The sequence below is a fragment of the Apodemus sylvaticus genome, chromosome 6, assembly GCF_947179515.1.
Source record: "Apodemus sylvaticus chromosome 6, mApoSyl1.1, whole genome shotgun sequence".
Lineage (NCBI taxonomy): Eukaryota > Metazoa > Chordata > Mammalia > Rodentia > Muridae > Apodemus > Apodemus sylvaticus.
In genome coordinates, this window is record NC_067477.1 from 71,120,869 (window position 1) to 71,146,419 (window position 25,551).

The 25,551-nt window shown below is 44.5% G+C and overlaps 2 protein-coding genes across 5 annotated transcripts in view; one reads left to right on the plus strand and one right to left on the minus strand.

Moving 5' to 3' along the window:
- Ap4s1 (adaptor related protein complex 4 subunit sigma 1) overlaps nt 1-25,551 on the minus strand; it is a 39,117-nt gene that overhangs the window by 5,400 nt on the left and 8,166 nt on the right. For 2 of the 4 annotated variants that reach the window (XM_052185883.1, XM_052185881.1), the window contains 4 exons: nt 12,581-12,790; nt 8,462-8,548; nt 6,770-6,838; nt 1,290-1,301 (listed from right to left, as the gene is read on the minus strand). In XM_052185883.1, coding sequence (XP_052041843.1) covers nt 1,290-1,301; nt 6,770-6,838; nt 8,462-8,548; nt 12,581-12,754 — 342 coding nt within the window. In that variant the 5' untranslated portion in view covers nt 12,755-12,790. Of the gene's footprint in view, nt 1-1,289; nt 1,302-6,769; nt 6,839-8,461; nt 8,549-12,580; nt 12,791-13,028; nt 13,119-25,551 lie in introns of those variants that run through there. The other 2 variants (XM_052185882.1, XM_052185885.1) reach the window with 2 other exon arrangements.
- On the plus strand, nt 23,549-23,954 carry LOC127687353 (60S ribosomal protein L31-like). Its single transcript, XM_052185886.1, has one exon. It carries the CDS (start codon nt 23,561-23,563, stop codon nt 23,930-23,932), a length of 372 nt encoding a protein of 123 aa, XP_052041846.1. The 5' UTR covers nt 23,549-23,560; the 3' UTR covers nt 23,933-23,954.

Below are 25,551 nucleotides of genomic sequence, written 5' to 3' on the forward strand. Positions count from 1 at the left end.
CGCATCTGACTTAAAAAACCCGTCTCCAAATGAACTTAGGATGGCTATTTCTCCAGAAGACTGTGCTGACACAGATATACTAATCCAAGCAGTGGCTTCACATAACACATACATATATGAACTTCATGTTATACTCATATATGTTATCTGCTAATATTGTACATAAGTTAATAGTAATTATTTTAGATTTAAGATTGAAGTGTTTTCAAAAGCTGTCTTTATCACTTTCAAATGATATGCATATTTTAATAAAATGTTTACCTTTTGTTTTACTTTATGTGTGTGCACATGAGTGGGTTTATTTTCTTTTATTTGCTTTTTTGAGTACTGTGTCTCACTGTGTAGAAATGGCTGGCCTAGACCTCACTGTGTAGACCAGGCAGTTCTGGAACTCACAGAGATCTGCTTGACTTTGCCTCCTGAATGCTGAGATCAGAGCTGTGTGCCCCCATTCCAGTCTCGGGGCCTTTGTGTGCACTACATGTATTCGGGGTCCAGAAGACGGCCCTGGAACCCCTGGGCCCGCAGTGACAGGCAGCTGTGAGCTGCCTGACCGGGTGTTCAGAGCCAAGGCCAGGTCCTCTCAGGAGCAGTCTGCCGGCAGAGAATCTTAAAAGTCAACATATTATAATTTTGGAGATTTACCAAAAGCCTAGGGAGTGCCTGCCTCCATCTGGGACCCTGGGTGTGTTTATTCTGTTGTAAGGTGCTAGGTCTGAATCCAGGGCCAAGCACATGCTAGGTGTTCTACCACTGGGGTGCATCCCCAGGACACACAGTTTAGATTTAAAAGAGAGAAAGAACTCTTTCTGCTATAAAGGAAATGAACATAAGTCAGGCAACGTCTTTAACCCTCCAGCTAATCTCCCAGAATGCCTCCTCCTGTTCTTGAGGAGCTTCTGGAAATTTATCCTGGAGGCCTAAAAGTTCATTCTCTCTGAGAAAACCAAGCACTTCATCTGTGGGATATACATTTTGAACAGATCTGATTATATATATATTACTCTTAACCACTGAGCCATCTCTCCAGCCCCAGAACAGTTATTTTTAAACACCACCAGCTCAGTTCTTTGTTTGAAGAAAAGGAAAAAGGAAGCTCACAAAGTACCGTCTTTGAGCGGGGAGTGCCGGGAAGTTCTGCGGCCTGCTGGCTGTGGCGCTGCCTCGGCAGAGTTGCAGATTAGTGCTCAGGATCCACCAAGCCATCCTTCAGCGGGAGACACTTACCCGATTATACCCTGAGTGTGCTTTTGCCACATACCAAGGAAAAATGTATAGAAAAAGGATACATCTAATTCACTCTGAAAGGGAAAACAAGAACACAGAGTACAGGGTGAGAAGATGACCCCAGACCCTACGACGGTGTAGATGTCTAATCACTAGCAAGCTGTAGAGTAAAGCGCAGGTTACCCAGTGCTAAGCAAGCTGGGAGCTGTAGCTCCAGGTACAGTGTGCACCCTGAGCTAGGGTTGATCTCCAGACCACACAGTTAAATAAAATTAAAAAGTGGTGTGTGATCAGTTCTCTGTATTCATGAATTCCTATTCATTACTTCAGCTAAGCACTCTGTGAAATACTTGGAACAAACTGTGCTTTACTGAACATATATACTTTTTTATTAATTAATTAATTTATTATATGTAAGTATGCTGTAGTTGTCTTCAGATACCCCAGAAGAGGGGATCAGATCACGGATGGTTGTGAGCCACCATGTGGTTGCTGAGATTTAAACTCAGGACCTTCGGAAGAGCAGTTGGTGCTCTTAACCAGGCTGGCCTCAAACTCAGAAGTCCACCTGCCTGTGCCTCCCAAGTGCTAGGATTAAAGTTGTGTACCACCATCGCCCGGCTTCTGCATGACTTCTTAGGAGTAACAACTGCTCGTGTGGCATTTACTCTCTTAGGTGCTAAAAGTGACTTAGACAAGTTAGAGTTTATGGGAGTGTGTGTCAGCTATATGCTGACACCAACTGCTGTACGTAAGGGACTTAAGCTTCCAGGGACTTGGTACCTGCAGGGCTGTGGTGGGGCCTAGAACTGTCCTAGCACTGTCAGTATTATCCTACAGACAGACATATATGGAGATGTCCAGTTTCAAAGTTACACGGGGGGTGCACTAGGTCTAAAGGGCGTGTACCCCAAAACAGATGTTCCTAAATGATGGGTCCCTGACGGTCTTCCACACGCTTTGAAAGCGTCCTATTTGAAGAGCACTCTGAGCTGAGCTGAAGGGATAGAACTATCTCACGTGCACAGCGTGCCTGGATCTTTGTTCACAGTGAGGGTCTTTGTTACTTTTCGGCTTACGGGCCACTCCCACGGAGTCCACACTGGGCGCCACTCTGGTGGTGTACAATCTGAGTCTTAACACAGGGGTAACACCAGGAACCCATCCTCTTTGTTTTCCTGCTTCTCTGTACTGAGCTTTTGTCAATAAAATAGTTACGCAGTGGGAACAGGAAATGGAAATGCGGTCATGAGTGATGGGGAGGAGAGGAAGCGGCTGCCTCTCTCCACAGCAGCATTGCTCACCGGGAACCTCCAGAGACTAACCAGTTTGGCTTTTGTTTTGAAAGTATGACACTGAGATGCTTTCCTCGTGCAACAGCCTGAAATGCATTCCAAATTTAAGCTGCTGAAACTCTCTAAGATAAAAATACCCCAGGAAGAATGCTCAAAACTCACAATGCTAAAAATAAGTCTTAGCTGACAGGGCACCCTCGGCGAGGGCTGGGGCTTGATTCTTCCTTCTTCCTGTTGCTCTGCTCTGGGCAGATCCTGCCGGGGTCATCCCTGGTGCAGCACAAGCCTTGCACAAGCCCAACTTTTGACTCTTGCGGTCCATGCAGTCACTGGCTTGCCCCCTAAAATGAGAGCTATAATCCTACATGTGCTGTTTGGTTTTAGCTGGATGTATGGATAACGTAAGCCCCTTGCAGCAGCAGTGTCTGAGTGTCCTTTTTTGTCCTCCCTGCTTTAAGACATTGCGGAAATCATATTCTTTCTGGGCAAGTGGCTAGCTGGGGTATCACAGACCCTGGCTAGCATCCAGTCTACTCTAACATGAGAGTGGTCTCCTGGAGGGGCAGGCGCCAGGGCTGGGCTGATAAGATGGCCACCACCTGCCCAATGTAGGCTTACATTGAACTCATTACAATCCAATAATGTTTTAATTTCCTAATCACACTAAGTGTACTGTACATGTTCGGAGCTGCCCACAGTAGTAGCTGGCATATTTCTAGCAGTGGAGAAGGGTAATAGACATTGTTTACCTGTGATTCTCTAACTACACAGTCGAACCAGACCTAGGTTTAAGGCTGCTTTTCTGTCTGATATCCCACCATGTCCAGTTTTGGAAACCATCTGATCTCTTCTCTGTTTCCAGCCTGGGGTGGGGGTGCCTACCCCTTGGAGATGCATGACTTGTCATGCCATAGGCCAGTGACCATCTTCCAAGTTCCATCTCTTGGAGTAGGAAATTACTGACAGGCCTCGTGAATTAAGGTCACCTTAATGCTCCCAGACTTCGACATGTGTCCAAATCACAGGAAGGTCTGGTAAAACCAGACTGAGGGACACAGGAAGAGTGTCTGATCTTGTGGTAGAGGGTGGAGCCCAGAGTTTGGATTTCTAGCAAGTTCCTAGTTTATACTGCTGTTCAAGGTTCATCCCAGGCCATGGAAATCAGATTAAAGACATACCTTCCTTGTTCTTTTTGAGACAGTCATGTGTTGTCTAGGTTGGCTTCTCACCCAGCACATAATCAAGAAAGACCTAGCACTCCCAATCCTTTTGCATACCTCTCTACCTCTCACATACCTTGGAAGACACAGATTCTAAGCGTGAGTGTGGCCTTTTGGTATTAGCATGCTCAGTATTGCTAATTACGGAGCAGTGTCCCTTCACTGCCACAGGAAGCAGCAGTGTGGCTCAGTTCCCTCCTAATCTTTTTATATAAAGGCAGAAAGAAATAAACAAATCTGAGAAGCAGTAAGTTAGGGACATAGCTCAGCTGGTAGAGTGCTCTCTCAGGAAGCACAAAACCTTCAGTTCTGTGCCGGCTGGGTGTGGTAGCACTCATCTATAATCCCAGGATTAGGGAGATAGAGGCCGGAGGAAATCTGAAATTCAAGGATAAAAGGTGTGGTGGTTTGAATATGTTTGGCCCATGGGAAGTGGCACTATTAGGAGGTATGGCCTTATGGAGGCGAGGCTTTGAGGTCTCATATATATATGAGTCAAGTCTGGCTAGTGTGATCCAGATCCTTCTCCTGGTTGCCTTGAGATCAAAATGTAGAACTCTTGGCAAATATTTAATTGGGGCTGGCTTGCAGTTTCAGATGTTCAGTTCATTATCATCATGGCATGGCAAAGTGCAGACAGGCATGGTGCTGGAGAAGGAGCTGAAAGTTCTACATCTTCATCCAAGGGCTGCAGAAGGAGACTGTCTTCCAGGCAGCTAGGAGGAAGGTCTTAAAGCCCACCACCACTGTGAGACTGCCATGACACACTTCCTACAACAAGGTTGCATTTACTTCAAAAGGCTGCACCTCCTAATAGTGACACTTCCTGGGCCAAGCGTATTCAAACCACCACAACCATGGATTGACTGGTTGTCATTAATAAATCCTTAGTACCATTAAAAACTGAACAAAGGATGAAATAGACATTTTCCAGAGGTTGGTTTCTAATGCACTTCACACTCAGTAGAATGGCATGGTGATGCCTGCCTTTAATACCAGTGCTTGTGAGGGAGAGGCAGGACAATCTGAGCAAGTTTGAGGCTAACCTGGTCTACACACTAAGTTCCAGGCCAGCCAAGGCTAATGATACCATATCTCAGAAAATGAAGGAGAGAGGAAAAAGAAAGACATAAAGAAAGACAGACAGGCTGGTGATGGAAAAATCAGAACATTCATATTACTAATAGGAATTTAAATATACAGGTACACGAAAGCTGCTTGCCAGTTAATAAAAATATTAACTATGAATATATCACAGTATCCTGTAATTTCCCTTCCAGGTATATGACCAAGAAGATTTCATTTAATTAATTAGTTTATTTAAAGACAATGTCTCAGTATATGGCTTGTTTGGTTTTGGTTATATGTTTTGTTTTTTGAGACAGGGTTTCTCTGTGTAGCCCTAGCTGTCCTGGAACTTGCTTTGTAAACCAGGCTGGCCTCAAACTCAGAGATCCATTAGTCTCTGCATCCTGAGTAGCAGGATTAAAGGGGTGTCTCACCATATCAAGATTTTCTTCTTTTAGAATTAAAAAAAAAGGATCTGTTCAAAAGTGTGACAAAAATGTTCATCAGCACTACTCTATTCATAATAGTTCCTAAATGAAAATAAGTTAAATGCACATCAACTACAAATGGATTTAATAATGTGGTATTCATACAACAGACTATTATTTAGCAATAAAGAAAGAGAGGAATACTGATATACTACAATGCTGATGAATCTTGAATATATTCTGTTAAGTAAAAGCCAAGCTGGAGAAGCCCATAGCATACAATTCCATTCCTGTGTCGAATCTAGAACAGGCCAGTTTCTAGAACAAGCCAGTGGCTACCTAGATAGAGCCTGGAGTAGGTAGAGGGAGTTATGGGGGAAATGCCAATAAATATGCTTATCTGTCATGTGGCATGACTTAACGACAGTGGTGATAGTTGTAAGATTGTAAACATGATTATATACATTAAATGGAAAAATTTATGGTATATGAATTACATTTTAATACAGCCACTAACATCTCTAAAAAAGAATGGATAGAAAGCATATCCTAAAGGGAAGTTGACTTTTGACTGATAAAGCAAAGGTTTAGATGGCTAAGGTTAAAAACTCAAGAGACAGCAGGTGTTGCCGAGGATCTTTGTATTTTTCAAAACAGGGTTTCTCTGTGTATCCTTGGCTGTCCTAAAACTCACTCTGTAGACCAAGCCAGCCTTGAACTGAGAGATTTACCTGCCTTTTCTTCCTACGCACTGGGATTCAAAGCATGTGCCACCACTATCTGGCTGGAAATGATTCTTTAGATAAAGACGGTTCTGTTGTCTTAGGAAAGAAAGCAAAAGGACTATAAAAATAACAAGTTAGAAGAAAAATGTCCTGATGGACAGTAAAGTGCTCAGAGGGACATGGTTTTGAGAGTCACTTTGTGCTACTTGCATTTTTATCAACTTGCTATAAATAGCTAGAATTATCTGGGAAGAAGAACTTCAATTGGGAGAATGCTTCCATTCTCAGCAGTCCTTTAGTGCATTTTCTTGATTAACAATTGATGTAGGAATGCCAAGAGAGGTGTGTGTGTGTGTGTATGTGTGTGTGTGTGTGTGTGTGCGCGCGCGCGCGCACGCGCGCGCGTGCATGCATGCACCATCCTTGGTCAGAGCTGTATAAAACAGTAGGCTGAGCAAGTCCTGGGGAGCAAGGCAGTCAGCAGCATTCCTCCATGGCCTCTGCTTCGCTTCCTCCCTCAAGGATCCTGCCCTAAGTTCCTGTCCTGGCTTCCCTCAGTCATGTATTGTGATCCGAGAGTTGTAAGCTCCCCAAATTGCTTGGTGTTTACCACAGCAATAGAAGGAAACTAAATTGGTCTGCTTTGTGAAGATCTACTCCCCATAGGTCTGTAAAACCTGTGATGGGCAAGAAGGGATGGTAATACAACAGCATTCATTTTAGCATTTACATGTTAATTATATTAATACACAATATTAACATGTACCCAAATACCTCAATTTCTAGAAAACTGGGTTAAGACTTACCACTCTGCTGAAGTACTCATCTAAAACTTCCACAAAATTGTGTATGAATTCATAGATAGCCATCTCATTCTGAAATAAAAGAAAGGTGTAATTAATTTTACCATGCCCACAGATTAAACACATGCCCCGTGGTTTCCAAGGTTCTAGAACAGCATGCCACCCAGCTGCTGGCATGCACAGCAGCTGTTCCCGTGAAGACAGCACTGTGGCTGAGGCTGAGGCTGGGATTAGCTGGGAGAGTCCTTGCATAGGATGTTGTCTAGCATGCACAAAGCCCTGGGCTTATTCCCCAACACCACATGCACTGGGTATGGTGGTGCATGCCTGTAATCCCAGCAGCCCGGTCTGCATGAGACACTGTCTAAACTAGGAAAGAAAGGAAAATAAAAGAGGATACAGATGCTGATTAGTGAAGGAAATATAGAAAATGTTAACCACTTAGACTTTTTCAGTCTGTGACGAATCTGGGTAAACTGAAACGTCAGAGCATAGATTAGAGCCATGAGCTCCTCTCTGGACCTTAACCAACGGACTGAAAGCAACTCACAGGTTCTTCATGGATGTTACTTTATATCTGTGAGGGTGGAGAAATTACTTCAAAGTGATTCCTGGATAAAACAATGCACTGAGACTTCAACATCTCTTATATATAAAACCCTTTTCCATCTCTGTCTCATGAGTGCTAACTATCGGTTGGCCACCATGCTGCCTAGGTGTATGTAGGTTGTCAGTAATCCACACCCTGGTTTTCATTCTTATATGACAAGTGCTTAATTCACTGAGCCTCAAGTCCTCAAATTTAATGTATGACTGACAGTATCCTGTGCTTGTGCGATCTGTCTCATTGTGTAACAGGACAAGAGGAGGGCATCAGCATTGCTTATGACAAAGATGCAAATCTTGGCAGCCCAGGTGTAGTCCCAGGAACTCTGGAGGCTGAGCTGGGAAGATTGAGCCTCCAGGTGTGACACCAGCCTGGAGAGCATAGCAAGAGCTTTTCACAACAAAACAAAATGAAGCAAAACAACAACAACAAAACCCCTCACACAAAAAGAGCAAGCAAGATGGCTGCGTGGGTAGAGGCACGTGTCACCAAGCCTGTCGACCTGGCTTTGCTCCCCAGGACGCATGTGGTAAAAAGAGAATCAATTCTTGCAAGTTGTCCTCTGACCTCCACATGTGCTCTGTGGCACAAATAAATAAAGTAATGAAACAGTTGAGTGTGGTGGTACAGGCCTTTAACCCCATCACTCAGGAGGGAGAGCCAGCCAGATCTCTAGGAGTTCAAGGCAGCCTGGTCTTTGTAAAATTCCAGGTCATCCAAGGCCATACAGTGAGACTGACTATAAATAAATAAATAAATAAATAAATAAATAAATAAATAAATAAATAAATAAATAAATAAAAACCACAAACAAATGAGGGGAGGGCTGGGGGAGGAATCAAGCCAACACAAACCTACACACATTAAAAGGAAAGCATTTTGTAATTTCTGGCCTCTCTAATTGCAACCTGATCATCTAGATCAATAAGCACCTAGAGTATTTCTCTTCCATGTGGCTGTCCCAGCTTCTGCTGAGACTCAGAGACTCTGAAAGAGGCTTACTAGCTCTTGGGGAGCAAGTAGGAAAGAAACCTAAACTTAACGAGAATAAAAGTCTTGCATCTTCCAAGGCCTTTCTAGCATCTTACCTCAGTGTCATTAACTCCAACCACAACAAAGAGAGCTGCATATTGCCGGTAGATCAGCTTAAAATCTTTGTATTCAATGAAAGAGCACTAGATGAAAGACAATTAGATGTTAATGTCTGGTTGACAGAGGTGTCTTCGAACAGCATGCATTATTCCTGGGTTACATTTTGAGTACCTAGAAATTTAAATTGTTAAACATTAAAATGTTAAACAGAGCCGGGCAGTGATGGCACACGCCCGTGGGGGGCAGAGGCAGGCGGATTTCTGAGTTCAAGGCCAGTCTGGTCTACAGAGTGAGTTCTAGGACAGCCATGACTACACAGAGAAACCCCATCTCAAAACAAAACAAAACAAACAAAAAACGTTAAACAGCCTTTGAGGGCTTCTGACAACATCCAGTGGGTTACTAGAAGCATCTCCAGGAGGAGAAGTAAACTAAAGAAAGTCTTGGAAAAGGAGCCATGGCAGGGGGTTCCCCTTCTGCCTCCTGTTCATTCCTTCTCTTGGTTCTCATTGGAGCTCAGCAAGCAAAGCTAATGCATGATTAACAGTTGAAGGCATTTGAATGTGAAGATGCCCAAACATGCTGAGTGGCTTCTTTCCAGCTTTCCATGAATTCTTGGGAAGCAATTACATCTGCTTAGTTCTATAATACTTAATAGTCATGAGGGAACCAGCACAAGGAATCTTATCTATCATCCATCCATCATCTACCTACATGTAACCTCTTTTTCCAGGATGTGTGAAAAGAACCAATGTAGATTACTTTATAAATTACGTACTAGTGGCCTTTGTGCAGCAGATGCTAGACAAAATTTTCCATCGTAAATATTGCTTCTTATGAATTAATAACTAGCTTACTACTGCTGGCCTGAAGAGAAAACAACTCCTTTCTCATTTATCTGTTTCCTTCAGCATCTGTACACAGGGCTATAGGCAGGAGATGGAGGCTGAAGGCACAGTGTAAGTCTTCAGTGTCAGGGTGTGCTTAGCCAATAAGCTAGAGCAGGAGCTTAGTGCCTTTTACCTGGGAATGAAGCTATATGTTTTGACTATGTAAATCCCTCCATGGGGAGGGTTCTTGGCAGTCTATATCCCAGGGAGAAATTTCAGGATTTAGTGTAAAATTAAAATACAGCCAAGCATGGTGGATCATGCCTTTAATCCAAGGCTAAGACAAGGGTATCAAATTTATGGACAGCCCAGAATTCAGAATGTGGACATGCCTTAAATGTAAAAAGCAAAGTTTGTATTTTGATGTTAATTCTGCATCCTCAAGAGTGGTTGCCCCTGATGAGGAGTAGATCGCTTACTGTAGATCTCACTGAATCTTCTAATCTAACTGGCCAGGTAAAGGCTAGAGCCTGTGATTGGGCAGTGGGAGGGAAAGGTGGGACTGGAGGTCTCAGGGGATGGAAAGAAGGAGAAGGAGAGGACAAAGGAGGAAGAGGTGGAAGCCAATATGGAGCAGAACCACATGGCCAGGAAAAACTGCAAGGAGCAAAGGGTCTCACAGTTGGGGATAAGGGAGGATGGTGATAGATCGATCTAGGGATATAGCTTACAAATATAATAAATGGGTTGTGTGAGTTTTTTTTTAATTTTATGTATATGAGTTCACCATTGCTTTTTTTCAGACACAGCAGAAGAGGGCATCAGACTCCATTACAGTTAGTTGTGAGCCACCATGTGGTTGCTGGGAATTGAACTCAGGACCTCTGGAAGAGCAAGCAGTGAGTGCTCGTAAGCGCCGAGCCATCTCTCCAGCCCGGGTTGTGTGGTTTTTATATGGGCCTATTGGGGTTGGAAATTACCATGAGTGGCTTGAGTAACAGTTTTCAGCCTCACAAGAGTCTCTGCCATAACAAAACAAAAACCAAACACATCTTTGGACAGAGTTAGACTAAGCTAATACAATACTCTGGTGCCTGATGCCAAACGTTCAATGGTTTTTTTTTTTTTTAAATAAATATAATTTTAGAGTACTCCAAAACTCTACCAGTATCTTTACTCCAAAGGATAAACTTCAGGTGGAAGAAATGTTTAAATTAAAGCAGGCTTGTGGATGGTGGGGAGGCTCCGACAGGCAGTCTCTCAGTGTGTTTCCCACAAAGGTGACAAACACAGTCCTTGTTAGTTCCTGTTTCCATCTGATGCTACGGAGCGGTGTGTGCCCACAGCAGGCCACAGTGGTAATCAAGGAGGAACCAGGAGAGACTGCAGTTGGAAAACTGATTTGGAGGCCAAGGGAAACACACTTGCAACATGCAACTTCTGAGTGTGGATGCAACTTGGTATTACTGTATGACAGCTGAGGCTGCCGCAGGCACCCTCTCCAGGGTAGTGGGAGGGAGAACTGAGAGAAAATGAGTGACTCTGACTTTGTAACTTCTGTCCAATGCTCTCTACTGGAGTTGACAGTAAGGACTCAAACTAAATAATTCTCTAAATTCTTTGAAAAAAAAAAATGGACTGTTTTAAAAGTCAGCCACAGTGTGGCAGAGTGGCTAAGAATATGCTACTAAGCACACGTAAGGCCTGGGCTCAGACCCTAGTGCCACAGAGCCGTTCTTCTCATGCTAGTGAGCATGTTTGGCCTCAGGGTTCTGGCAAGAGGAATAGATTTGTTATTTTATATGATCTGCTGACTGCCATTTCCCTTATTTACATCATAAAAAAGCAAGTTCAAACTAAGTTTGTTTTAAAATTACTAGTTCTGGTGTTATATTGATTGTAAGTTGTAGGATTTTTAATCACACTGTGAAACTTGCTATTTTATTATTTACTGAAAAAAAATCTGTTTCTAATTGTGGTGTGGCTCAGCCCTTATCACACACCTTTAATCTCTCTGGCTAGAAAACAGACATGTCTTTAATCCCAAACAATAAAGGTAAAAGAAGTTTGTAGAAGGACGCAACCCATGTTTGAAAGTGATATCTAATTGAGTGGCAGACAAAGTACAGATCAGAGAAAGATCTGACAGAACAGGATATGCCCACGGTGCAGGGGAGAAAGGAGGCAGTTTTACCAGGACAGTTGTACAGAGACAGGTTGAAGAGAAAGAATAAACTAGGCACAGGTGAGGACAGGATGAGCCAGAGAATTAGAAGGAGCCAGAAGATTAGAACAGATTGCCAGAGTTAGTCTGAAGCCAAACAGAGCAAGAAATAGAGGCCAGAGAAAAGCCAGATTAAAGCAGCCATCTTGGAGAGGACTTGAGGCAGAACAGCTGAGCTGAACCAGGCAGCCAGAGTTCAGAAAGAACAGGAAAGGGTGAGCTTATTCAGCAGTTAGCTCTCAGAGGCTGAAAACACTCTAGGCCTAGATTAGATTGTGCAGAGGCTAGAAGCTTCCAGGACAAGGCCTAGGTTAGCCAATTGAGGCAGTAAAGGTTTTGAGGTGACAGCTAATTCAGGAAAATGAAAATTACTTTTACAGCTGTATATTTATAAAAGATGGTATGCAGAAAAGAATTATAATGCACATGGACATCGTAGTATTATCCTCTGGCACCACACGGGTCCTGAATTTCCCTGCCACGCCAGTTTTCTGACCTTCATGTTTTGGCTTCCAGGAAGCCACCAGCTGCAGACACTGCTGAGAGTTCCAGGGGCTGAATTTATATGAGCAAAAAAAGACTATGTCTTCAAGTAGAGTAAATTTAGCCACTATTTCTTTTTTTTAATTTTATTTATTTATTATATGTAAGTACACAGATCTCTTTATGGATGGTTGTGAGCCACCATGTGGATGCTGGGATTTGAACTCATGACCTTTGGAAGAGCAGTCAGTGCTCTTACCCGCTGAGCCATCTCTCCAGCCCCTAGCCACTATTTCTATGATATACTAAGACAACTCTCCTAAATAAAAACCCAAGACTTTCCTGGCCTGCCTCTCGTCCTCTTACAGGATGGTAAGAGCCACACTTCCTTTCGTCTGCCTTTCTCTTTAATCTTTATTTCCCTACCAGCTCTTGAAGGAATTTAGTTCAGAGAAAATAATGGCTCTTGAGATAGCAGCAACAAAGCAGTGGAGGCAGAGTTGTCTCCACAGGAGCAGGGAGCGGGGAGCGGGGAGCGGGGAGCGGGGAGCGGGGAACAGGGAGCAGGGAGCACTTACTTGTTCGCTGGATCGAGACAGGCAGCTCTTGCTGACCTCAGTCTCCAGGAGCGCCCGCTTACTCATGTCTACGTGCTCATAGTACTTAGACAGTCGGGTCTGCCCTTGTTTATTCACCATAAGGAAAAATTTTATCATTTTTTCGTCTTTTGACAGTTTCTTTCCAAATATCATTTAAAAGTTATGGCAACAGATGACTGTAGCTAGAACCTGGAACATAAATGAACAACAAGAAGGCAAGATTACCTTACTTTACAAACTCATAGCAGGTCTGTTCTATCGATGAGCCAGAAGTAAACGGAATATCAGACACATGCAGTACTCATTCCTAAGAGCAAAGATGAGGTTTAAAGAAGAGGCAAACACGATTTTCACCAGTTACCACGAAACACACACAGTCCCACGATTTTCACCAGTTACCACAAAACACACACAGTCCCACTCCTACCCGGCCAGTCGTCTCCAGTTTGACGGATTCCAAGCATGCCAAGCACCAGAACAACAAGGAAATGAAGATGTGATCATTTGTTGTTTTGTTCTGTGTGTGTGTGTGTGTGCGCGTGCGCGCGCGCATAACAAAGATGTAATACTAAGAAGTAAATAACTGCAGTACAAACTGATAGATAAGCTGTAACTGTGACAGGTGCACTTTCAAGGGCCCTCAGAGGGACCATGGCGGAATGATTAGGAAGGACATTCCAGGGAAGGGGCATCTTGAGGATGATGACCTAGGAGAGACTCTGGCTGAGAAAACAGGGCGATGAAGGCTCTGGCCAGAGCCTTCCCTTTGGTTGAAGGTTAGAGCACATGGAGAACAGCTGAGGGGAGGGGGGGGCTGGAGAAATGGCTCAGCAGTTAAGAGCACTTGCTGCTCTACAAAGGATCAGTGCTCAGTTGCCCTCATCCACACGGGCAGTTTACAACCATCTATGTGCACATAACCCACACAGATACACGCATATACACAATTAAAAAATAATTTAAAAAATTGTTTTAAGAAGAGTGATTGTAGGACATCCCGCTGCTCTCAGAGACTATAAAGAGCGTTAGTAGTCCCGCTCTGGAGCTGGATGCTGTGTGCAGGAGGCCAAGGCAGGAAAATGGCCACTTGTCTAAGGCCAGTCTGGACTAACAGTGAGAAACTCTGTCTCAAAAACCTAAGCCTAGGTCCTGCTAAGGAACCTGGGCTTTATTATCGGCAGCAGGGGACGATCTAAGGTAATTACGAGCTAAGGTAATTCTTCCTCAGTAGTAGAATAAGTAGTACTGACTGCTGCCAAACTCCTTAAGAGGCCAGCGAGGTGCTCTGTGCTGAGGACCTGGAAGTCATCACCTCACCGGAGAGCGAGGGCAGGTGCTTCTGCCGCCTCTACTCTAGAGCACAGGTGAATACTACAGAAGTCTGCCTTACGCTGGGTCAGAGGCTGCATCCCCGGACAGAGGCTGCAACACCCTAACTCATTGTCAGTCCGGGGCTTGTGTTTCAGGTGCTTGTGTTTCTACACAGTTGTAGCGAGTCTCACAGTTGTTCCCTTTACATTCAGTATAAAGTCTGAAGTAATGAATGCAAAAGATCACAATAATCGTCCGAAGCTGGTCTTTCTTCCATGAAGAGAAATTCCATTGTTTATGGGGTCTCTGGATAGTACCACATTCATTCACATTTTGTAATAACTGAAAAATCAAGGAAAATACTAAGCTGAACAATTCTTTAATGACCTTTTAAATTTGGGGATAATTTTAGAACTGTCAAAAAGCTACACAGGTGAGAAGCTTTGTTCTGTTTTGAAGTCTAAGGTAGTTGGCCCATGAGGACTCATAGTTCCTGAGTCTTCCTCAACCTTGGCACCCATTCCCCAAGCATTTCAGACTGTGAATTTGATCTCCTACCAGTGGGGTGAGACCCAGTCGCCACCTACATCAGGGACAAAGGACAGGAGCCATGCCGGCCTCAGTGGGTTAACCTGATTGGTGTGGTTTGTGTGCTGATACATCCTTTTTAAAGAACTTGTCTTTCTGGGCTACTTTCACTTTATTCTCATATCCTTTTGTGCAACACTTGAGATTATTCTTTGTTTCTAACACAAAGTCATTGTTAGAACCTCACATGATCGAGGTACATTAGTTAAAACTAAAATCAACCCAACGCAGCTGGAGGACGGCTCAGCAGCTCCGGGGCACAGTGCTCTTGGAGGACCCGAATCACACAGCTTATAAACACCACGTGTAAGTGCTCCTACACTCAAAGATACACATATACCCATAAATAACAAACCCAATAAATTTTTTCGGGGGGGGCAGGGCTTCCCTGTGTAGCTCTGGCTGTCCTTGAACTCAGAGATCCACTTGCCTCTGCCTCCCAAGTGCTGGGATTAAAGGCATGCACCACCACCACCACCCTCCCCAACATAAAATCCAATACATCCTAAAGAACGCAGTACTGACTGACACAGAGTGCTCAACTATAGGCTCAATTTGGAGTTCAGCTGTTTACCCTTAGACTTCCTTTTGATCCTGTGTCCACCCGGAATGCCCATAACAGTGTCCAATCGTTGTTACTCATGACTGGTAGGCTTGATGATCCTGCCAAGTGCCCAGCAGAAAGTCCCTGTGGTAGTTAATTTTGATGATGGCCAACTTGATGAGATTTAGAATTACCATGGAAACAAACCTGACTACATCCAGAAGGAGTGCTAGCTGAGGTTAACTCCTCGGAGGACCCAGCCTATATGTGGGTAGCAGTATTCCATGAAATTGAGTCTGCCAAATAGAAAGGAGATAAGAAGCCGAAGCCGGGCGGTGGTGGCACACGCCTGTAATCCCAGCACTCTGGGAGGCAGAGGCAGGCGGATTTCTGAGTTCGAGGCCAGCCTGGTCTACAGAGTGAGTTCCAGGACAGCCAGGGCTATAGAGAGAAACCCTGTCTTGAAAAAAACCAAATCCAAAAACCAAAAAAAAAAAAAAAAAAAAAAAAAAAAAAAAAAAAAAAGAAAGAAAGAAAAAAGAAAAAAGAAAAAAGAAAAAAAAGAAAAGAAAAAGAAAAGAAAAAAAGAAAGGAGATATGACCTCAGCAACCACTGCTTTCTACTTCTTGACTGCAGCTTCCCCGTGACAGAGTTTGTCTCTGAGTATAGAAGATTATTTGTTTGTGAGTCATCTGTGTCTGTTCAAGAGTGGAATTAAGTGCCTTAAGATGGCTCAGCATGCAAAAGTGGCTAAAGATGGTTGCCAACAAACAAGACAACCCGAGTTAGATCCTGGGACCCACATGGTGAACGGGGAGAACGGCCTCCTGCAGGCTGTTCTTGACTTCTACATGCGCACTGTGCTTTGTGTGCTCACCTCTACACACACACACTCACATACACACTCACTCACTCACTCACTCACAACAAACAAAATAATACATTTCTTAAAAAAAAGAGTGGAATTATGATTCTATAATAGAGCTGGAGAGATGGCTCAGCGGTTAAGAGCACTGACTGCTCTTCTAAAGGTCCTGAGTTCAATTTTCAGCAACTACATGGTGGCTCACAACCATCTGTAATGGGATGCCCTCTTCTGGTGTGTCTGAAGACAGCTACAATGTACTCATATAAGTAAAATAAGTCAATCTTAAAAAAAAAAAAGATTCTACAATAGAGGCTGAAGGGACGGCTCAGCAGTTAAGAGAATTTGCAGAGGACCTGGTCTGGTTCCTGTCTTAGTCAGGGTTTTCCTGCTGAGAACAGACACCATGACCAAGGCAACTCTTGTAAGAACAACATTTGGGGCTGGCTTTCAGGTTCAGAAGTTCAGTCCATTATCATCAAGGCGGGAGCATGGCAGCGTCCAGGCAGGCACGGTGCAGGAGAAGCTGAGAGTTCTGTATCTTCATCTGAAGGCCAGTAGCAGAATACTGACTTCTAGGCAGCTAGGACAAGGGTATCAAAGCCCATACCCTCAGTGACACACCTACTCCAACAGGGCCACACCTTCAATAATGCTAGTCCCTGGGCCAAGCATATACAAACCATTACAGTTCTCAATGCATGAAGGGCAGTTCACAACCACTGTAACTCTAACCACTATAACAGGGGCTCAGATGCCTCTTTTGACCTCTGTGAGCATCAGAGACATATGTGGCACACTGACTACAGGCAAGCAAAAGACCCACACTCTCTTTTACACACACACACACACACACACACACACACACACACACACACCCTGGTGCTTTCCTTCCCCATCCAGGCCGCCCCACGTGGCGCCAGCACCTGCTCTTCTATTCCTTTTTCAAGTTCCTTGTGGGCAAGGATGTAGTCGTGGAAGTCAAGAATGACCTGGGCACCTGTGGAACCATCCACGGTGTGGACCAGTACCTCAGAATCACACTAGCTGACATCAGTGTCATAGACCTTGAGAAATACCCTCACATGTTACCAGCCAAGAACTGCTTCATGGGGGGCTCAGTCGTCCACCATGAGCTGCTGTGGCAGATGAGGAGGACATGCAGCTGCTACCCAGGATGCAGCAAGGAAGGAAGCCAGCCCTTCAGCACAAACAGTAATGGCACCTTCCCCTCCCCCTCGCTTCCCTCTTGGTGACCCATAACTTGATGTCCAACCAAGAACAAGGATTGCACCCCTGCCCAATACTTACAGTGTGTTTTGTTTTGTTAATGATTTTTTTCTTTTTAACTGAATGGGTGAGAGAGAATTCCTCTGTTGAGAGGGAGGTAAGAGAGCCAGAACGGCAGACCGCTCCTGGACTGGCTTCCGGTCTGTACCTTTTTCTCACCGTCCCTGGAGGCGGGAGCAGCATCCTAGGCCCTTCCATGGCAACATGTAATACACTTGAGGGATGGAGGATCTGAATGCATCGGAATAAAAGTTATGACGCAAACTGAAAAACAAAAAAGGGGACCTCTACAATAAGTTCAGCCCTTCTGAAACGGGCAGTGGCACGGGAGAATTCTACCTGTGGGAAATGAGTAGTTCTGAGACTAAGACTGATCTGAGACATACCACCACCACTACATGTGCGCGAGCGCACACACACACACACACACACACACAGAGGGGGGGCAGACAGACAGAGACAGAGAGACAGAGTGACAGCGCAAGCTCAGACACTATCAGTCTGCTTCGCTGCACAGTTAGGTGAAGTTGCTAATTAAGCTAGACACTCGTAAGCACTTTTTCCTGGGGAGTGTATCCACTTGAGATTAAGAGAATGTTACCGAAGAGCTTTGGATGACCAGGCTCTCAAGCTGCGGCTTTTTGCCTGCCATGTTCCTCCACTTTGCCTGACCTGACCCGCAGTTGGCAGCTGCTTCCGGCCTCTGAGCCGAGGTGCGGTGCAGCGGCGGAGGGTCTGCTCTACCACACTCTTCACTCTATGCTTGGCTATTATTCCTATTTCCCTGCGTGTTTTTTTTTTAGTTCCCTGATTCCTACAGTTGAAGGGACCGAACCCCAGTCGTGCACACGGGAGGCAGGCATTCTGCTTCAGAGCTACATCCCTAGCGCATGCGCTAAGCTTCACACTGTCTTCTCCCAGGGCGCCTGCCTCTTCCTTCCTAAGCCCTAACAGGCAGGTGGCTACCTCACGGCAGTCTCAAACTCTGTGCTATAAAGGGTGGGCTCTGTGTAGCCGAGCCGGGGTTGCAGTGCTCGTTCACTGAACAAACAACAGGATGCCATCCAGAGCAGCTCACGCAGGGAGAGGTCAGCTGGGACAGTGGGTGGCTGTGGTCAGTCACTCCCTTTTCCAGGGAGATAAACTGGGTGGGTGGAACTGCCACACATGCTGTGGTGTTTAGTCATATGTTACTTTTATTCTCTTTACAAAATATTGCCCGTAGCGGGGGTGTGGCAGGCCATACCTGTAATCCCAACTCTTGGGAGGTGGGGGCAAGACGATCAGAAGCTCACACTCATCCTGCAACATAGTGAGTTCAAGGCCTGCCCGGAACACATGGGTCAAAGTAGTAACAATAACAAAAAATTATCATCCTGCAGTAAAGTTATTTTATCTACCTGTTTGTTTGCTTGTTTATTGTTTTTTTTAAAGTTTTATTTATTTATTTAATGTGAGTACATCGATGTCTTTAGACACACCAGAAGAGGGCATCAGATCCTATCACAGAAGGTTGTGAGCCACCATGTGGTTGCTGGGAATTGAACTCAGGAGTTCTGGAAGAGCAGTCAGTGCTCTTAACTGCTGAGCCATCTCTCCAGGCCTTATTGTTTGTTTGTCTATTTATTTATTGTGAGTCAGGGGTTCTCTGTGTAACAGTCCCTGCTGCCGTGGGTGGAGCTCACTCGATGGACCAGTCTGTCCTTGAGCTCACAGAGATCCTCACCCCTCTGCACCTGCTTCCCTCCAGGGCTGGGATAAAGGTATGCTCCACCACGACCCAGCCTAGTTATTTTATTTTTTATTCATGTATCATGCATCTTTATTTATATTTTTTTAGTAAGTAATTAAAATAGATTGTGGCCCAATGAGGCACATGCCTATAGTCCCAGCTCTTCCAAAGCTGAGGTAGGGGAATTAGGAGTTCAAGGCTAGCCTGGGCTAACTGAGACCCGACCTCAAACAACAATAATAGCGATTAGCACACAGGCAAACAGAATTAATTGTGATTTGTTTTTAAAGTAATAGAAATAGTTCAGACAGGACAAGTGCTTCCAGGGAGCAAGAACAGGTGTCAACCCAGAAGCTGGCGGTGACCTCTGCATACTTGTGTATGCATGCCCTTTGTCCCCGGATGCCACTGTGCCCCTCCCCACCTCTGCTCTCTGTTCCTTCCTCCAGACAAGCTCTACCGCCCCCTTCTCACCCCTGTGGGTCTTTTCTTCCCTTCTCAGTCCTTTTTCTACTTCTGTGTCAGACATGTGCACACACACACACATACACAATCGAGATTCTGCATATATGGAAAAACTGCAATATTTGTCTTTCTTTTTTAAGGGGTTTATTTTATGTGCACTGGTCTTTCCGTTCCTTTCCATACACTGCTTGCTTGTATGCCTGTGAAGGTCCCAGGGCCCCTGGATTTGGAGTTACAAACAGCTGTGATCTGCCATGTGGGTTCTGAGAATTGCACCCAGGTTTGTTTGGAAGAGCAGGCAGTGCTCTTAACCACCAAGCCATCTCTCCTTACCCTAGTATTTGTCTAAGTCTGGTTATTACTCAGCAAAATTATTCTTTTTTATCTTAAAAATGCTTCTTTATTTGGCTAGAAGCGGTGGTACACACCTTTGATCCCAGCATTTGAGAGGCAGAGGTACTTGGATCTCTGAGTTCACGGCCAGCCTAGTCCACAGAGTAAGTTTCAGAACAGCCAAGAGCACACAGAAAGACCCAATTTCAAAACACTATTTCACTAACTAACTGATTTATTTTATGTGTGTAAAAACTTGCCACATGTACATTTGCTCTCCATATGTGTGCCTGGTACATAAGACCCCCTCAAATCATGAAAACTTGTGACCTACCACTTGGGTCCTGGAAATTGAACCTAGGTTCTCTGCAAGAGCAAGCACTCTTAACCCCCGAGTCATCTCTCCAGAGTTATTTTAAGGCCAATTTTATAATAGCTAGAAATTACAACCATGAAGTGAAGAGGTGGCTTAATAGATAAAGGTATTTGCTGTCAAGCCTGATAACCCGAGGCTAATCCTCAGGACTCAAAGGAGAACGTGTTTGAGAATCGAACCTGCATGCAGTGGGCACTGATCCTTGGTAGTCATCAGGGAGGGAGGAGGGCAAATCCTCCTGAAACTGAGGTAAGACAATAAAGTACGCGTGCTCAGACAAACGATGGGTGCGGTCCGGGAACAGGGATGGACTTCCTGTGTCTGTGACCTCCGAGTTCAACAATGCACAAAGCCGTGGAGGATGCTCTGATGTGGAAATGAAGGAAGCAATTCCACACACAAAAGCGTGTGTGAAACAAGGAAGAACAGAGAATGGACGCTCTACTGTGGAAAACAGCACTCGGAGGGTGCCCAGATGTCCTAACAGGGGCGACCTCAAGAGGAAGGGGGATTGAAAAGAATCTATAGGTTGTGTGTGCACATCTGGAGGCCCAAAGACGACACTGGGTATCTTCCTCAACTGACTTCATCTTACTTTTATTTATTTATTCTTCTCTCTCTCTCTCTCTCTCTCTCTCTGTGTGTGTATGTGTGTGTGTGTGAAGGCATGTTTGTCATAGTGCTTGTGGAAGTGAGAAGACAACACTGGCTATCAGTACCCTCCTTCCACTGTGGGTTCCTGGGATCATGCTGAGGTCATTAGGCTGTCATAGCAAGTGCTTTTGTATGGTTCTTTTCTGAGACAAGGACTTTCAGTGAACCTGGAGATAACTCATTTGGCGAGCCTTTGTTGGCAAGCCTCACCTGTCTCAGCATCAGCAGTGCTAGGAGCTCAGATGTGTGCTGCGGCTACACCTGGCTTTCTTATATGGGCGCCGGGGATCCAAACTCAGGTTCTTATGTTTCGTGGCAGGCACTTTACTGACTAAGCCCTCTCCCCAGCTCCTGAAAAAGAAGCTGTCTTAAGATAGCATAGCATAGACAAGCTTTGGAGTTCAAGACTTGTGAGACTAGGTGTGTTTGCGGCTGCCTCAACACATCCATGTCTCAGTGTCCTGGAGGATGTCAACTGACACCCAGAGAGAAGCCGGGCTGACCTGGAGACTTCACGGACTGTCAGGCTCATTGCACACAGGTTTCAGTTGGGTGTCAGTTTTGACTAACTGCACTTCTGCTTTAGGAAGGCCTATGAAGTTGTATTCAGGCTCAGAACAAAGGACTGTGGACCGCTCCTGGAGGCCTGGTCTGTGCAAGAGCAGGAGGGCAGCAGACACCTGTGTCTCTTGTCTTCCCTACTGTGTACTGCCTTCCATCTGCAGGGGGAAACTCCAATCAGAGACGCAGAGGACTGACTTGCTAGGGTATAGATTTGTCCTGGGCTGCTCTGCCTGACTCTGTGACTAAGTGTCACTTAATGTTTGTTTAAAATGAACTTCCTGGATTGGAGAGATGGCTGGACTCAGATCTGCCTGCCTCTGGGATCAAAGGCCTGCTCCTCCCCGCTCCCCCCCAATCCCTTGCTTTGTCCACGGAATCTTAACCCATCTCACTGGCCTGCACTCTGATGTCTCCATTTCGTTTTGGAAAAACTGTAATTGAAGACAGGTATGGTGGGTCATGTCAAGAGTTCCAGGACCTTGGAGGCTAAGGCCAGAAGGCAGCCATGAGGTCCAGACTAGCCTACCAATGTAGGCCTGAGCTCTGTGAGAGGCTTAAAAATAAAATAAAATAAAATAAAATAAAATAAAATAAAATAAAATAAAGTAAAATAAAATAAAATAAAAAAGAAAGAGGCCAGTCTGGTCCACAGACTAGTCTGTAGCTTTGCCAAAGCTACATAGCCCCTCTTTCAAAAGAAAATTAACAAAGGAGAAAAGAGAAAGAAAAGAGGGGGAGGGGCGGGAAGAGGGGCTGAGGAATCAGCAAGAGTAGGGGCACTACCAGCTGACACTATTGCCAGGGATGGTGGTACAGTCTGTAACCTGACACCTGGACAGCTGAGACCAGCCTGAGCTACACAGTGAATTTTGAGCCAATTTGTGGGACCTTGTCTCAACAAACAAAACAAAGGGAAAGGGGGAGTGGGTCTATGTGTGTTGGGATTCACCTAAAGGACTTCTCATTTAACCAGGCTAGCTCAGGCATTCCTATGGTTTTGTCCTCTTCTGTTCCAGTACCTGGGCTGAATTCCTCATCCTAGCTCTGGCTAGCGTAATACTGACCTCTGGCTATCTAAACAGCTTTTCTACAGAGTAGGGCAAAGATTAAATGGAATAAATGGTGTCATTCTTGTAACACAGCATGCTTACTTCTTTTAAGGTTTATTTAGCTGATGATTCAATATCCCCCTGCCTCAGACCTGCGTCCACTGCTGCACCATGGCATCTAGCTGTGTTGACTTTAAGTTCCTCCCTTTGTGAGGGTTAAATTCAAAAGACTGATAAGATGGAAAGAAACAGGTACACATTTGTACTTTCAAACTCATTTGTCTTTTAAGTTGTTATATTTTCCTACAGTATGATCTGACAGAATGTTAAAACAACAAAAATAGGAAAGTGATTTTCTGCCTCTGAACTCAGACACTCAAGTGTTAAGAATTTATCTATGGGATAATTAGCAATGTGCCTGAAAGTCTCTAATACTGTGATAGTGAACAGAGGGAGAAGCCTTCCTTATTAATCAGATGAACACAACCTTGGTGTTTTTCACCATTTAATAACAGTAGTCAAGGCAGGTACGGCAGGTCATTCCTGTATTCCTAGCACTGAGGGGGCAGATGCAGAAGGATTATTATCAGCCCCAGGGCCAGTCTGGGTTGCATAATGGGTTATAGGCAGCTGGGGCTATGGAATGAGATCTTGTCTCAAAACAGCAGCACCAACCACAACACCAAAAAAAAAAAACCCATATAAATCTAGATATAAATATAAATAAGAATGAAATGAAAAGGGCTGGAGAGATGGTTCAGTGGTTAAGAGCACCATTTGCTCTTCCAGAGGTCCTAAGTTCAACTTCCAGCAACCACATGGTGGCTCACAACCATCTGTAATGGGATCTGATGCCCTCTTCTGGTGTGCCTGAAGACAGCGGCAGTGTGTTCACATACATAAAATAAACAAAATGAAAACAGGAAAATAAAAAAAATGGATACACACAGCTATAGATAAGCATGGGAAAATGGGGTTGGGGATTTAGCTCAGTGGTAGCATGCTTTCCTAGCAAGTTTAAGACCCTGGGTTTGGGTCCCAGAATGAGAAAAATGAATAAAGATAATGAAAATATAAAATCAGAATACCATATTCTACATTCACATGGATTACAGTTAAAGGAAAGGAATATCTAAATATAGATTAAAAATAGAGCAGACAGTCCTGTTCAACTTGGGCCCGGCAGAATGGCTCTTGCAAAGAAGGGAGGCGTGAGGAAGAAGGGCTGTGCTGCCATCAGTGAGGTGGTGACCCGAGAATACACCATCAACATTCACAAGCGCATCCATGGAGTGGGCTTCAAGCAGCATGCTCCTCAGGCACTCAAAGAAATGAGGAAATGGAAGGAAATGGGGACACCAGATGTGCGCACTGACACCATGTTCAATAAAGCCATCTGGGTCAAGGGAATAAGGAACGTTCCATATCATATCCGAATAAATTTGTCCAGAAAACGTAATGAGGATGAGGAGTCACCAGACAAGCTCTACACATTGGTAACTTACATGCCTGTTACTATATTCAAAAATCTACAGACGGTCAATGTGGATGAGAACTAACCTGTTAAATGTCAAAGTTGCAGAACTGCCTCTAAAAAAATAAAATAAAAAATAGAGCAGACAGATTAACCTTGAAAACACTAGGTAAAGGATGTTAGTAAAACTCCACTCACACGAAACATTCAAAGTAGGCAAATCTAAAAAGACAGAAGATTCAGGGTTTTCAGGGTGAGGGTGTGTCTTAGTGTCCCACTACTAGGAAGAGACACCACGATCAAGACAACTCTTATAAAAGCATTTAATTGGGGGCTTTCTTACAGTTTCAGAGGTTAGTTTATGATCATCACGGCAGAAAGCATAGTGGCAGGCAGGAAGGTGGGCAGACAGGCAGGCAGGGAAAGACACTGGGCCTGGGGTGGGCATTTGAAATTTCAAAGCCTACCTCCATTAACACACTTCCTTTAATAAAACCAGACCACCAATCCTTCCCAAACAGTTCCACTAACTGAGACCCAGGCATTCAAACATTTGAGCTGTTAGGAGCTATTCTCATTCAAACCACCAGAGGGAGATACACAGTGATTTCTCAAAGGCAGGGATTTAGGGTAGAAGTTGTATAAATATGTATGCCCAGGAAAAGCCAATTACTTTTACAGTACGTGAAATAAAGCTATTAAATAAAGTTATTATAAGAAGTTATAGACAGGCTGACCAGACAATCTGGAAGATCTCTCAATGGCCAAAGCTATCACTATTATATGGTGGCTAATATTGTCAACTTGAGCCAGGCGGTGGTGGCGCACCTGTAATCCCAGCACTCTGGGAGGCAGAGGCAGGCAGATTTCTGAGTTCGAGGCCAGCCTGGTCTATAGAGTGAGTTCCAGGACAGCCAGGGTTATACAGAGAAACCCTGTCTGGAAAAAACTAAATCCAAAAACCCAAAAACCAACCAACCAACCAAACAAACAAATATTGTCAACTTGGCAGGATCTAGACTCATCAAAGAAAGAAGTGTGTGAGGGACTATCCCAATTAGGGTAATGGACAGTCCCATTCCCTGGGCTGGGGTCCTGCACACACTACAAAAGAGAAAGAAGCAGCAGCAGCAGCAGCAGCAGCAGCAGCAGCAGCAGCAGCCTTCCCTCCTCTCTGCCTTCCCTCCTCTCTGCTTCCAGATTGCAATATAATCAGCATTCTTAAGTTTCTGCCATCAGGACTTTCAAGCTAGGATGTCCTCCAATTGTCACCAAAAGAACTGGAGTAACTGAAGTTTAACTGAGACACCCTATAGCACAAAATATAAAATACATACAGATATAAATACATTATAGGATAACTAGACAGTTAACTCAGGAAATGAAACAGACCATGCTCATGTAAGCCTTACTAGGAGCCTGGCGGTGTTTTGAACACTTGACCTACCTTCTTCCAGTCCTTTTCAAAGCCCTGTGAGATACAGACACTCCATCTCCCATTTACATATATGGCAATATACTTGCCAAAGTTATCCATAAAACTGGAGGAAGGATTCCATTTCTGCTGGTCTGGCTTCAATTTCTGTGTTCCCTTCAGGGCTTGTTATCTCTGGATTTGTCTGAAGCGGTGGTCCTTAACTTTCCTAACACTGCGATCCTTTAACACAGTTCCTCATGTCATGGTGACCCACAACCATAACTTAT